Source organism: Oratosquilla oratoria, chromosome 16 (assembly GCF_046742065.1).
Source record: "Oratosquilla oratoria isolate Oo_2021 chromosome 16, ASM4674206v1, whole genome shotgun sequence".
Lineage (NCBI taxonomy): Eukaryota > Metazoa > Arthropoda > Malacostraca > Stomatopoda > Squillidae > Oratosquilla > Oratosquilla oratoria.
The window spans coordinates 12575164-12590056 of record NC_134792.1 but is presented as its reverse complement, the minus strand read 5'-3'; the positions used below and the strand labels follow the sequence as shown (position 1 = coordinate 12590056).

The window sequence follows — 14893 nt, the reverse complement described above, 5'->3', positions numbered from 1 at the left end:
AAACATTTTGTGTTGGAGGTTTGATGAGCGAGTTGGCCAACACGTTTGATTGTGTAAAACCCCTTTAGTATATTCCTATTCCATTTGTTGATCACCCTCTTAGTAAACCAGTTCTTGCCTATTTCCTTCTTAAATCTAAATTTGTCCAATTTAAATCCATTATTGCGAGTCCTACCCTGTTGTCTTAATATGATGACCTTGTTTGTATCACCCTTGTTATAGCCCTTGATCCACTTGAATACTTCTATTAGATCACCCTGCACTATGCATCGTTCCAGAGAGTGTGAGTTAAGGTGCCTAAGCCTATATAAGGTAGATTTCTGAGCCCATGTATCAATTTGGTAATTCTTGTGTGGCGAACCCACATGTGTTTCTACTCGGTATTATGACGTATAATATCGTCTGTGCAGAAATAAGAGTGACAAAGATCATAGAGGTGGTGTGCAAACAGTTGGCCTTCAGCCTTGTAGTACAAATGTGTAGGTTAAGTCATTAGTACGCCTGTTCTGCAGGCATTTGTATCCACATAAAAACACAATTCCGGGCTACGCCCGGCAACCCTGTGCCAGCCAGAGGGGCGCTACTTTTCGGTACGCCCCGCGGGTACTTAAGGCGTGTGTGAGGTCAGGTCGCGGTCAGTATCCTTCTAAGGCTCGGCCGGCCCACTCGCGTGTGTATACCAGTGTCATGTCAATAAAGCCCAGAACCTAAACCGACTGTCAATCTTCCCCGGTGTCACTAGCCCAGTAACAGCTACATAGTTACATTGGTGAACCCGGAGTCTTGACTCGTCACCCAGCCCTGTCGGTTTTTTGTTTCTGGCACATTTCGACACAGCCGCCATACGCAATGTCCGTCCAACTTCCACCATTCAGCTACGACGTTCACCTCTGGCTCGCACACATTGACGCCTGTTGGCCCACAAACGATGCCCAAGTTACCGACCAGTATAAGTTCCGGCTAACCGTCGCGGCCCTCCCAGCGCAGATTGCGGCGCGAATTTCTACCCTCCTCACCGATCCCCCCACCACTGACCCGTACAACACCCTCAAAAAGGCGCTCATTCAAGCGTGCGGGAGGACTAAAGAAATAGCCATGGAAGAACTCCATAACATCACCTACGACGGCGACAGGCTCTCTGTCTTCCTGGAGCGTATGAAGGACCTCAATCGGACTGCAGGCAATCCGATGTCCGATGACTTAGTGATGTTTCACCATAAACAATTATTGCCACCGCACGTAAGGGCGCCCCTTACGGTCCTAGACTTTTCCGACATAAGTGACTACGCGAAAAAGGCCGACAAGATTTTCCACGCGCTCGCTCCGCAGGACGTAGCACCAGGATACGTGCCCCCTGTCCAGTGTCCAGTAACCTTTCGAATGCGAGTGCTCGAGTGTATAACGTAGACAACAGTGCGACTAATCGTGTGTGTAGTGCAAACTCGTGTGATTATACTGACGCTAGCGCGCGTGACAGTACGCCTCGACCTTCACCGACGGACACCTTAGACGCGTCTTGAGGGCATGCTAGAGAAGTTCGTCCTAGCAGGGGGCGCGCGCGATCCAACTCCTCCGCGTCGACGCGCGTATTGTTTCTACCACGCCACGTTTGGCCACAGGGCTAGAAACTGCAGCCCTCCATGCACCTGGTTCGAGCAACAGCCATGGACACGGGGGTCGGGAAACGCAGCAAGCGGGAGGCGCTAGTCCCTCCCGCTTCCACGCAGGCTATGCCGACGGCCTCTCCCTCAGGCCGACGTCCTAATGAGAGGTTAGATAAAGTACCTGACTGCGATCCGATTTTCAGAGGGGATGAAGAAAATAGCCTAACTAATATCAGCATTAGTAAAGAAGAAGTTATCAAGCAGATTGACAGACTTAAAGCTACAAAATCTCCGGGTCCGGACGAAATTTTTCCAAGAATGCTTAAAGAGTGTAAATTTGAAATCTGCGACCAGTTAACTGAAATATTCAATAAATCGGTAGACACTGGTTCTGTTCCAACTGCTTGGAGGCAGGCAAACGTTGTTCCTGTTTTTAAGAAGGGAGATAGATCGACCATATGCAACTACAGGCCAATCAGTTTGACATCGGTTATAGGAAAAATGCTTGAATCAATAATAGTAAATAGACTCAGAGAACACATTGAAGGGCATAATTTAATTCGTGATTCACAGCATGGTTTCTCCAAAGGTAAGTCATGCGTGACTAATCTTCTATCCTTTTACACTAAGGTATATAAGGCGTCAGACAACAATGAAAATTACGATGTTATTTACCTTGACTTTAGCAAAGCGTTCGACAAAGTGCCACACCAGAGACTACTAAATAAACTCAAAGCCCATGGCATAGGAGGAAAAGTGTTAGAATGGATTAGAGCTTGGATTAGTAACAGAAAACAGCGGGTCACCATAAATGGAATAAAATCTAGGTGGGGCAATGTTACTAGCGGGGTCCCCCAGGGCTCGGTTTTGGGTCCCTTATTGTTCATTATGTATATAAACGACTTAGACGATGGGTTAGTGATGTTAGTAAGTTTGCGGACGACACTAAAATAGGACGCCTAATTAGGTCAGGAGAAGACGCCCAGATTCTGCAGGATGATCTTAATAAACTGTTAACATGGTCGGTGAAATGGCAAATGAACTTCAATATCTCTAAGTGTAGCGTGTTAAACGTAGGGCTACACAACCCCGAAAATAGATACAACTTAGATGACACGTTTTTAGAAAAATCTGAGTGCGAGAGGGACTTGGGAGTTCTGGTGAGTCCGGACCTTAAAACCAGGAAGCAGTGCATTAGCGCCAGAAATAAAGCTAACAAAGCATTAGGCTTCATTGCTAGGACGGTAACGAATAGAAGTGCAGAGGTAATTATTAAACTCTATCTAGCGATAGTTAGACCCATCCTTGACTATGCGGTACTGTTTTGGTCTCCGTCCTACAGAATGGACATAAATTCACTAGAATCAGTACAGAGAAGAATGACCAAAATGATACAAGGACTCGGAAATTTGCCTTACGAAGAGAGGCTTAGGCACCTAAACTTACACTCTCTGGAAAGACGCAGAGTGTGGGGTGATCTAATAGAAGTGTTCAAGTGGATCAAAGGCTATAACAAGGGTGATGCAAACAAGGTCATCATAATAAAACAACAGGGCAGGACTCGCAGTAATGGGTATAAACTGGACAAATTTAGATTTAAGAAGGAAATAGGCAAGAATTGGTTTACAAATAGGGTGGTCGATGAATGGAATAAACTTAGTAACCACGTAGTAAGCGCTGAAACTATCAGTTGTTTTAAAAAACGATTAGACAACTTTATGGATGGGGACGACAGGTGATGGATACGGAGCTGCCTAGTGTAGGCCTTATGGTCTTTTGCAGTCTCCTTTATTTCTTATGTTCTTATGTCCCAATCACCCTCGCTCGTCCCAGGCACACAGTCGCGCCCTATTGCGCGTAAAGGATACGGCTACTGGCTGTCACTTCCTTGTCGACACAGGGGCCGTGTTCAGCGTCATCCCGCCCGCCGCTAAGGACAGGACGCATGCACTTACGGCGTACGACCTCTTAGCTGCCAACGGCACTCCAATTGCCACATACGGCACCAGGCATTGCCGCGTATCCTTTGCCCCCGATTTATCCTTCCCGTGGACGTTCATGGTGGCGGACGTCGGACAACCCATCTTGGGTCTGGACTTCTTGCGGGAACACGACCTTCTGGTGGACGCACGGCGCCAACGGCTGATACACAGACCTTCCAACGCCCTCATCCACACCGTTCTCTGGACGTCCCCAGCTCCGGTGCTGACACACGTCCAGGGGCCTTCACCGTACACCAACATCGTCCAAGAATTCCCCTCCATTACGTCCAGTCAACCCCACCCACGGAAACAGACACACACCGTGGAGCATACCATCCTCACGCACGGCCCACCTTGCTTCGCCCGCCCACGGCGCCTCCCGCCGCGCCGGAACGTTTGCAAGCAGCGAAGCAAGAATTCGAGCTTTTGCTTCAGGAAGGAATTGCGCGACCTTCGGCCAGCAGCTGGGCGTCGCCCCTGCACTTAGTGCCGAAAGCCAAGGATGGGGAGTGGCGTGCATGTGGTGACTACAGGGCCCTAAACGCGATGACGCAACCGGACCGCTACCCGATACCTCATGTTATGGACTTCCACGAGAGGCTGCACGGGAAGACTGTGTTCTCGAAGATCGACTTGATGCGCGCGTTCCATCAAATCCCCGTGGCAGAGGACATCCCCAAGACGGCTGTCACTACCCCATTCGGCCTGTTTGAATTCCCGGTCATGAACTTCAGCCTCCGGAACGCTGCACAAACCTTCCAGCGTTTCATGGACCAGGTGGTGCAGGGGCTGGACTTCGTCGTGGTATACATCGACGACATCCTCGTCGCGTCAGCATCCCACCACGAGCATTGGCAACACCTCCGCCTTCTTTTCAATCGACTCCATGATCACGGCTTGCGGATTCACCTTTCAAAGTGCGTGTTCGGGACCGAGTCGGTCGACTTCCTCGGCCATAGGGTTTCGTCGTCGGGTATTTCGCCCCTTCCGCAAAAGGTGAAAGCCAGTGACGACTTCCCACAGCCAACCACAGTCTGAAAGTTGAGGCAATTCCTAGGACCTATAAACTATTACCACCGGTTCATCCCGGGGGCTGCGGGCCTCCTCGCCCCGCTGTACGATCTTCTGGAGGGAGCGAAGAAGCACTCGCCGAAGCCACTGTAATGGTCCGCGACTGCAGATCAGGCCTTCCAGGCGGTTAAGCACCGCCTTGCACAGTTGTCTCTCCTCGCGTATCCAGTGCCGGGAGCGACGGCGGTACTCACGACAGACGCGTCGGCAGAGGCAGTGGGCGTCGTCCTCCAGCAGGAGGTACAGGGCGTCCTTACCCCGATGGCATTCTTCAGCAAACGGTTGAATGACGCCCAGCGCCACTACAGCGCTTTCGATCGAGAACTTCTCGCCTTATACGAAGCGGTGCGTCACTTCAGCCATTTCCTGGAGGCCAGGACGTGTAGGGTGCTTACAGATCACAAGCCCCTTACGTATGGTATAGAGAGACCAGGGAACAAGCTAACGCCGAGGGCCAGACGCCACCTCGCATATATATCCGAATTCACCACGGATATCAGGCATATTCCGGGTAAGGATAACGCCGCGGCAGACGCACTGACTCGTAGTGCCAACGTAATTACGCGTCCCGCAATGCTGGACTATGCTGCAATCGCGCAGGCCCAAACGGAAGATGAGGAGTTACGGGAGCTGCAACGAGGAACCACGTCGCTCCGTCTAGTGCTGCAGCAGACCGAGAGACTGGCGACGACGTTGTGGTGTGACATCTCCACGGGACACGCGCGCCCTTACATCCCGGAAGCATTCCGCCATTTCCATAATATGGCCCACCCCGGAATCCTCGCTACACAGCGCCTAATTCAGAAACGGGCCGTGTGGCCAGCGATGAAGAGGGACCTCAATTCATGGGTGCGGACATGCATTACGTGCCAGACAGCGAAGATCCATCGGCACATCAAGCTACCGCTGCATCAGATACCCACACCAACCCAGAGGTTCCACACTGTGCACATCGACATTGTGGGACCCCTCCCCCCCTCCCGGGGGTACCGCTTCCTCCTCACCTGCGTTGACAGAGCAACTAGATGGATGCAAGCGATCCCCATGGTGGATAGTAACGCAGAGTGCACAGCGTTCCACTTCCTGCATGGTTGGGTGGCCAGTCTGGGGGCCCCGCACACGATCATCACGGACCAGGGCCCGCAGTGGGAATCGAAGGCGTGGACAGATCTCCTACTATTCCTTGGCACCAGCAGGCAGCGGACCACGGCCTATCACCCACAGACCAACGGCATGGTGGAGCGTTTCCACAGGAGACTGAAGGAAGCCCTGCGCGCCCAACCTCACCCAACGTCATAGGCGGACGTATTTCCAATCGTTCTCTTGAACATCTGTTCCACCGTTAAGGAGGACCTCCAGCTCACGCCAGCGGAAATAGTCTACGGTGAAGATCTACCCCTACCCTCCCAATATACGCCTGCCCTTGACACGCGCTCCGAGCTCGCGTTCATGCCTGCCCTTCGCCAAGCCATGAGGGCTTTCACACCTCAGCCGCCTAAGCCTCCTGCAGCATCCGCCACCCCACGCTCATGTCGGCAGACAACGTGTTTCTCCGCGTCGATGCGCGTACTGGTTCCTTGGCACCTGGGTACACTGGCCCCCACCAGGTACTCGCACGCGCGGCCAAGCACATCACCCTTAAGATCGGTTCTCGCCACTCGACGGTATCATGGGATCGAGTGAAGCCCGCCCACGTCGACGCAAGTGCCCAAGCACCCGATGACAGACATTATATATATATATATATATATATATATATATATATATATATATATATATATATATATATATATATATATATATATATATATATATATGTACGTAATAAAACCAATTGGAAAATAAAATGAAAGGTGACCGACAACGGTCGGTCATCTTTCATTTTATTTTCCAAGTGGTTTTGTTAACACATTTTGTGAATCACGTATTTTTGTGATTTATTCGCATATATATATATATATATATATATATATATATATATATATATATATATATATATATATACACGCCATGGAGCACATTGTTTCCTTCACACCTCAGTGCTAGTCCCAACGGTCTCCTGAGTATGCTCACATGCAGCCATCCTTTCAATTCCAATCAGCTCTTGACAGGTTCAATCAACTTGTCCCAACCATGAGTTCTGTGGGCATCCCCATTGTCTCCTCCATCGCAGGTTATCTCTTATGGAGACAAACCTGTAAGTAGGATCAACAAACATGTCACATGCCCATATAGCCATGTTTGATGAACATGAAATATGCTGGAAATTGGCCTAGACTGAGTCTCTCATATCCACACATGAGAACTAAGATCTGAATCTTCAAGTCACTTCTGTTCCCTGTCTTGCTGTATGGCTGTAAGACATGGGTAATAAATGCTGACTTGAAGAGGTGTCTCGATGTCTTTGGTACTAAGTGACATTGGAGAATCATGGGGTATCACTGGAATGACTTTGTATCAAACCAGAGACTATACTGTGAGACTCAGTCTAGGTCAGTTACTAGAATAATAGAATAATTCATGAACATCAACAATCATTCACATACACATATGTATATGTACACACAAATTTGATCCATTTTTACTCAAGACTACTAGATATAATACAGGAAAGGGATGGATGGGCTCATTGTGCTTTCCTAGACCCACAAAAAGTTTTTGACAAAGTACCACACAGAAAACTATTAAGAAAACTGGAAACCATAGGAGGGATACAAGGTAAACTACTGAAATGGAGGACTTCTTGCATGGAAGAAAAATGAGAGTAGTGCTTAGAGGTAAAATTCTACTTGGGAAGAAGTGATTAGTGGAGTTCCACAAGGATCAGTATTGGCTCCAATAATATTTGCTCTTTATGTGAATGACATGGATGAGGGTGTGGAATTGTTACATCTTATCAACCACATCAACTTTTTCCATTTTACTTCCTTACAAACATGATTGAGACTAACAAGGAGCTTGATGTAAGCATATTTGGACACTCATATGCTGTCAGGATAAAACTCAAACCTGGTTAATACATAACAAAAGGACATTTGGTGACTGGTGGCGTTTCAGTTTTGCCTTGTGTTCTGTAATTCTTTGTGACACACCACACCCAGATTTACCAATATACTGTATATTCTATCTGTCCTACTTAAAGTGGTGTTCCGCGGACTGGTGCCAGTACATGAGCCATCAGTTACCAGTAAGTGGCCAGTGTCCAGGCCATGCTAAGGAATCATTTGAGGAATTGGTAGAATCTAAGAAACTTCAAGGAAATTCTAGGCTGTGATAGATTGTTGGAGCTGTCTGCTGATGGAGGATTGAAGAGGAATTTCAAAACTACAACATCATTTGGTTCATTTTGAATAAAAGTGAGAGCAAAATATCCTGAGCTTAGTGAAAATGCTCTGAAATCTCTTCTCCCATTTCCTTCAATATACCTCTGTGAGATTGGCTTCTCAACCATGACTGTTATTAAGACAAAGTACAGGAATAATATGGATATTCATTCTCCATTGTGCATGGCATTCCTCAATTAAACCACAACTGGATAAACTGACAAAGAAGCAGGCTCACCTTTCACACTAGTAAAGATTAAGGTTATATAATGTTTATTTTTGTGTTAATAAACTGCTAGTTATTTTTTTTATGTTTTGATAGCATTATTTTTACAAAATAGAAAAAAAAATCAACTTTTATTATATTCATTATATACAGTACAACCACTCCTCGTTTAACGACCTACTCGGTTAACGACAACGCGGAGTAACGACGGGCTTTATGACAGACCAATATTCGTTTAACGTAAATCTCCCGAAGTTACGACGTCGTGTACGATAAGTTGGCTGAGGCAAATTTGTATGTTATAAATGAACTTGTACGGTGGATATTAGCTGTGAGGTAAAGTGTTCTGAAGCTTAGGTCTACATTACCATCCTGCAAGCTGCAAAAACTACCTGGGGTACAGTATATACCTGTATTGGTAATTTTTTTTGTTTCGACCATGGGCGCAATATAGCAATAGAAAATTAATTATTATTTTGTAAATTATAATGTATCAACGTAATATGCAATTTTGTGAGCGGAAATGAAAAACAAAAAGGTGCTAAAACAGATTTCGTAAGTAACGAAGTCGTGTCGGACGAATGGTACGCCATGTTTATGATAGATGCCGACGTCGAAGAAATGAAAGGATGATAAATACGTCTAACCTAACCTGTGTTTAATAAATCATTACCTGCAAATTAAATGTCATCCGGCTCGTCCTCGTTGTCGTCGTCGTAAGAGACGTTGGCGGCCTTTTCAACCACTCTCTCAGCTTGCGAGGTATACAAAGTTCTTACAGCTTGAAGGAATGCATGTATCTCCACTCCATAACATTCCTTCAAGAAAATATACCTGGCGAGGTACTGTCGGAAGTACCGAGGCCGTCAATTGACAGACAAGATGTCGTCCCGATCCTATGCTACCGACTTCGTTCATTAGCATATTCGCTTGTAGCAAGGTATTTTTTATTTTCATTTCCGCCCAAAAAATGGCAAATTACGTTGATACATTTTAACTTACAAAATTAATAATTAATTTTCTATTGCTATATTGCGCCCATGGTCGAAACTAAAAAAAATACCCCGGTATTTAATATGGAATGTCAGCATATGCGGATTTGGTCATACACTGTAATTTCAGGAAACCTAACCACCGCGTTATTTGAGGGCTTTCTGTACTATCAAAACAGTAAATAAGGCTTTAATGTACTGTATAAAAGAGGGAAAATACACGAAAATAAAGATAAATGTATTGCTGGACATTGTACATATAGTACATGTATATGTATACACTTTCACTTAACGACCAATTCGGTTAACGACGGCGACGCTGGTCCCAATTGTCGTCGTTAACGAGTGGTTGTATATAGTTTCTGGTATAAATTAATATTACTACAAAATATTACTGGTACGTGGCACATTGGGGGAAAAAAAATAGAGAGAAGGCCGGTCCACCACATCAGATAGTTTGAGAAGCACTGTTTTAGGGCATTCACTACATGAAACTTGACACTCTATGCTATGTTTAGTGATTTCATTCCTGTTTTTCCTTTATGATATTAACCCCTGTGTGTGCCACCCCATCAGTCATACTAACTCACATGTAAGATAAAATGATGGTACAGCAAATAATCACTATATCTTTTGCTTTTCTAAAATGTATATTATGAGGATGTCTTTACACTGTTTGTTTTTTTCAATCACAGTGGAACAACAAAGGATTAAATAAATACAAGTTTTTCTTTTTTCCTTTTCATTTGCATTCAGTGAAAATACATAACACTAACCACCAAATTCAGCAAAACACCATACTGCAATCTGGGTGTCAGGTTCATTCAATTATTTACACATAAAATTAAACTGATCCTATGTACATTATATACAAATGTAGTGGTGCAATAACCATATCTAAACTTCTTCACAAATTTACATCAAACATAAGTAAAGCTCCACCAACATGTTACTGAAACAGAGCCAGATATTAATGATTTTCTTATTCCATCCAACCTGCTTCTTGAAAACAGAGGTGACATAAACAATTGCTACGAAACAATACTTGCTATAAACCAAGAAGCATAATGAAAAGCTGTGCAAGGCATTTCACATACAGGAAATTTTTTAACATGATGTATAACAGCACTGTACTGTGACACTGCAAGTGAAGTTCAGAGAATAGGCTGATAAAATGATAAATTGCCATTTCCACTGTGATATCAGTTTGTTTACTGAATAAAATTATCTGGTACCTGCCACAACAACATATGACTCAAGCTACAGAAAACTAATTAACCAAGACAGGTAACCAATTAATAAATTGTTGCCTCGAGTTTCACTATGTAGAAAAACCACAGCCCCACAGTGGCTGGTAATGATCCTCAGGCCCTCCCACAAATCTCTCTGGGAAGAAACTTTGGACTGTTGTCTATGTTGTATTAGTGTAATATGGTTTCCATGTTACTGGCTCAAAGTGGTAGGGAGAAGGGGAGGAACTCTCCATGTGTGAAAAAGTGTAAAAAATTAAAATGAAGTAGAGTGATCCCAGGGCATGTCTGGAGACCAAGTATCAACCACTCAGGGCTACACCTCCTGATGGAGGTGTACACATGGGCATGTACAATATAGAGGGACAAATTGAGCATCTGCTTGCAGATTTTGTGCAATTGCTGGGCTGAGAAGAATGTATTGCAAAAATATAAAAGATCAACTGTACTGATCAGTGTTTCATCAAATCCTCTTCTGCATACCTGAGTCTGATTGTAAAGGACCAGCACAAGATATACAAGCAACTTTGCTCAACAAACACCAAAAAGTGTTTGGACTCTTCAATCAATTTCCTGGAGTACCATGCAATATCTGAACTCATACATAGAATTCTAATCTTATCACTTGTGAATGACAATGGCCCGAAAACAAAATTCCAGATGAGTATAGGTTTCCCCCCACTAGGCAAACACTATGTGTACATTCTCAATAACCTTGTATAGGGTGACTGCATAAATTCTATGTAGCCAGTACTTTTGTGGGACTTTAGTGACACCCTTATGGATCAGTCATGCAGTATTCTTTAACAATTGGAAACTAATCTCCACTCAAAAAAGAATGCTCATTACTTCTACAATCCCTACTTTCAGCCACCTTCCTCAAATCTCTCCTTAACCACCTGCAGAACTCAACCCTACTGGCAGAATATTGTCCTTAAGGACATTGATTAGTGGTGAGGAAATCTATCTATATACCAAGGGCATCTTCCCCCTATTATTGAGGTGGGAAATACAAATACATTTTCAATGAACATAAGTCAAGGCAGTCACTAGTTTATATGAATGGTCAAAAGCATGGACAATATGAAGAGTTCTGGAATAAGCCTGTTCAGCCAAGTAGAAAAGGGTTTAAAGCATAGTGAATGTGTGAGAGACCATTATGAAAATGATGAAATAAATAAAATGAATAAATTAAAAAAGTATAAATGAATAGAATAAGTATTATATATATATATATATATATATATATATATAATTATAATGTGTCATCACTCTTGAATAATGAATATTCATAATAAATTCTAACAGGACATTACAAATTATATTTCAATACTTCCTTTCACCCCCAAACCCAATTAACTGTACATCAACAAACCATCTACTTCCATGAAACAGTGTACATACAATTAACTTAGGTCACAATGCCAACATTTGTAACTTTCAAATTAACAATTGATACATGAAGACAAAGTCCTGACAGACAAAGGATCTTATCATATGTATATTTTCTCCCTTCTATTTCCAATGAAGCACCATCTCACTGGTATGGGCAGATAATGCCTTTGTGGCTTCTTATTGCAGTTCTTCAGGTAATTACAGTTCAGACAATAAACACCTGTAGATAAAAGAACAAGAAAGGAGGGAGGATTGCAGAAGATAAAAGGACAATGAAAGAGAACTGATTCAGATTATGTAAATACAATTAGAGCTCTTCTTCCCTGTGCTAATGCCGACTTCCTGAAACAGTACTTAATGAACATAACTGCGATTTATGTTAACATACATTAAGACCTTTTACACCAGAAGCAATGCTTTTTACAATATATACATACATGTATGTGTGTGTGTCCACATTTACCAAATTGTAGTATACTGGAAAGGAGCAACTCTCATTGGGTCTTCTCCTATTCTCTAACTTTGTATCATACCTGGCCTCAAGTTCATGAGCAGTTCCAACTTAACATCCATCCTTGGTTTCCAATTATATTTAGATCTGAACTATTGTACTGTTTGAACTTGGGGTATATCACCTCCTAGCTATTACAAGTATTTATGCATCTATATGGAAAACTGTATTTCTGCACATCCTTTAGAAATGTGGTCTTTCTTAATTTGCTCCTGTGACCTCTTAAAGCCCTATCTTAATCAAGAGATTGTGTATGTATTTCACTAGTTGTATCTTATGGGAAGGGGAGCCATGCTCCTGGTGTCCCATTTTTGTATCTTGTAGCGTTTGGTTTGCTTTTAAATTCATGTATGGTTTTTGCACACAATATTCCTTTGTCCAGTTTGTTCTAGATGTCTACCACTCTGTGTGGAAAGTTTTTTTTTCAGGTCTCTTTTATAACTTTTTTTTTTCCCCATGCCCTCTTGTGTTTCTCTTGTCCCAATTTAGTAAGTCCTCTCTATCAAGGACTTCTGTGCCTTTCATGATTCTGTAGATGGTCAGTAGGTTGCCTCTTTCTCTTTGTTCCAAAGTTGGTAATTTCAATTTAGCCAGTCTCTCCTCATATGACAGGTTTGAAAGTGCTGGGGCCATTTTCATGGTTGCTCTCTGGATTCTTTCAATTTTCTTTATATTCTTTTTGGTACTGGGTGACCATAGTGTTGCAGCATACTCCAGTCTAGGCCTTATTAGTGTGACTAATATTTTTTTTAACCATTTCTTCATCTAAATAGGTAAAAGCCACCTTTATTGATCTTAGCAAGTTGTAGGATTCTCCAACAATTTTGTTTATTTGTTTATCAGGGGACAAGTCATTTGAGATAATTACTCCCAGGTCTTTTTCAGATCCCACTTTCTTTACTTCCTTTGTTCCAATTGTATATTGTCCTGATATTCTTTTTTTACTTTTTCTGAACTCCATTATGCTACATTTCTTAATGTTGAAGTCTACTTTCCACTTCTGACTCCATTTCCAAACCTTGTTTAGGTCTATCTGTAGTGATTCCCAGTCTGTTTCAGTTTTTTCACTTTCCTCTGCAAAGAAGCTCATGTAACATTCCACATCTTCATCCATGTTATTCCCATAAAAATCAAACATTATTGGAGCCAATACTGATCCCTGTGGAACTCCACTAATCACCTCCCAACCTGAACACTTTTCACTGAGCACTACTCTCATTTTTCTACCATGTAGGAAATCCTCCATCCAGTTTAGTAAGTTACCTTGTATCCCTATGTTTTCCTTTTTTATTTATTTATTTATTTATTATTATTATTATTTTTTTTTTGTGTGGTACTTTGTCAAAGGTTTTTTGTAAGTCTAGGAAAGCACAATCGGCCCATCTATCACTTGTATTATATCTATTAGTCTTGAGTAGAGATAGATTAAATTTGTGGCACATGATCTTCCCTATCTGAATCCAAATTGTCTCGATTTTATTATATTGTTTTCTTTGGTGTTTTATCCATCTACTCTTGATCATTTTTTCACAAATTTTGGATACAGTGCTTGTAAGGGAGACCAGTCTGTAATTCGTTGGTTCTTTTTTGTTTCCTCCTTTATATATAGATACACTGTTGGCATTTTTCCAGTCTTTTGGTATTTTCCCTTCTTTGCGTGAGCAACTTGTCCATTAGTTCTTCTCTACATTCTTCTAGTATCCAATTTGCAATTCCATCTGGCCCATGTGATTTCCCAACATCAAGGTTTGTTAATTGATCCATTATTTCTTTTTGTGTTATTGTTATTTCCCTCATGGAGGGAGATCACACTTCACTTCCTTTGTCCCAATGCTGTACTTTTTCTCTAGTGAAAACTGACGAAGTGATTGTTCATGACTTCAGCCATTTCTAGATCCTCATTGTATTCTGTATTTCCATGGCATAGTTTCACCATTTCCTGTTTATTTTTCAGTTTACCATTCACATATCTATAGAATAGTTTGGGTTGATCTTTGCATTTTGCTATGGTGTCTTTTTTGTAGTTTCTTTTTTCTCTCTGTGCACTTTTACATTTTCATATCTATGGTTATATATTTGCCAATTTTCAGGTTTTTTTATCTTTTCTCCATCTTTTCCAAGCTTTATCTCTTCTGTTAAACCAGCACTTTATGTACACCTCTTGTTTCTGTTTGGTACATATTTATTCACTCCTTAATTATATATTTCCATCAAGATCATCCAGTTCTCTTCCATTTTTGTCTCTTCAATGTAGAATTTTTCCCAATTAGAATTTTGTATTTCTTATGTTTCCCAAAGTCCATTTTGTTGTACATTAGTCTTCTCTGTATTTTTCATTTCTCTCCATATATATATTTCTTTAGTTCAACCTCTATTAGTATGTGGTCACTTTTTCCAAAGGGTGTCTTGTATTCAATTTCATCCAAAATTTTAGGTTCTGTTGTGAATATTAAACCCAGTCTTGATGGTTCTTCATTATTTCTATATCAGGTATTTTCATTTACCCACTGTGTCATTGTATGATCTATGGTCATGTCAA

The 14893-nt window shown here is 42.5% G+C and overlaps 1 protein-coding gene across 1 annotated transcript in view; it reads right to left on the bottom strand.

The window, feature by feature from the left end:
* Positions 1 to 9923: 9923 nt before the first annotated feature.
* Positions 9924 to 14893, bottom strand: part of LOC143033829 (regulation of nuclear pre-mRNA domain-containing protein 1B) — a 211219-nt gene continuing 206249 nt past the window's right edge. The window contains exon 9 of the mRNA XM_076199357.1: positions 9924 to 12063. Coding sequence (XP_076055472.1) covers positions 12049 to 12063 — 15 coding nt within the window. The 3' untranslated portion in view covers positions 9924 to 12048. The remainder of the gene's footprint in view (positions 12064 to 14893) is intronic.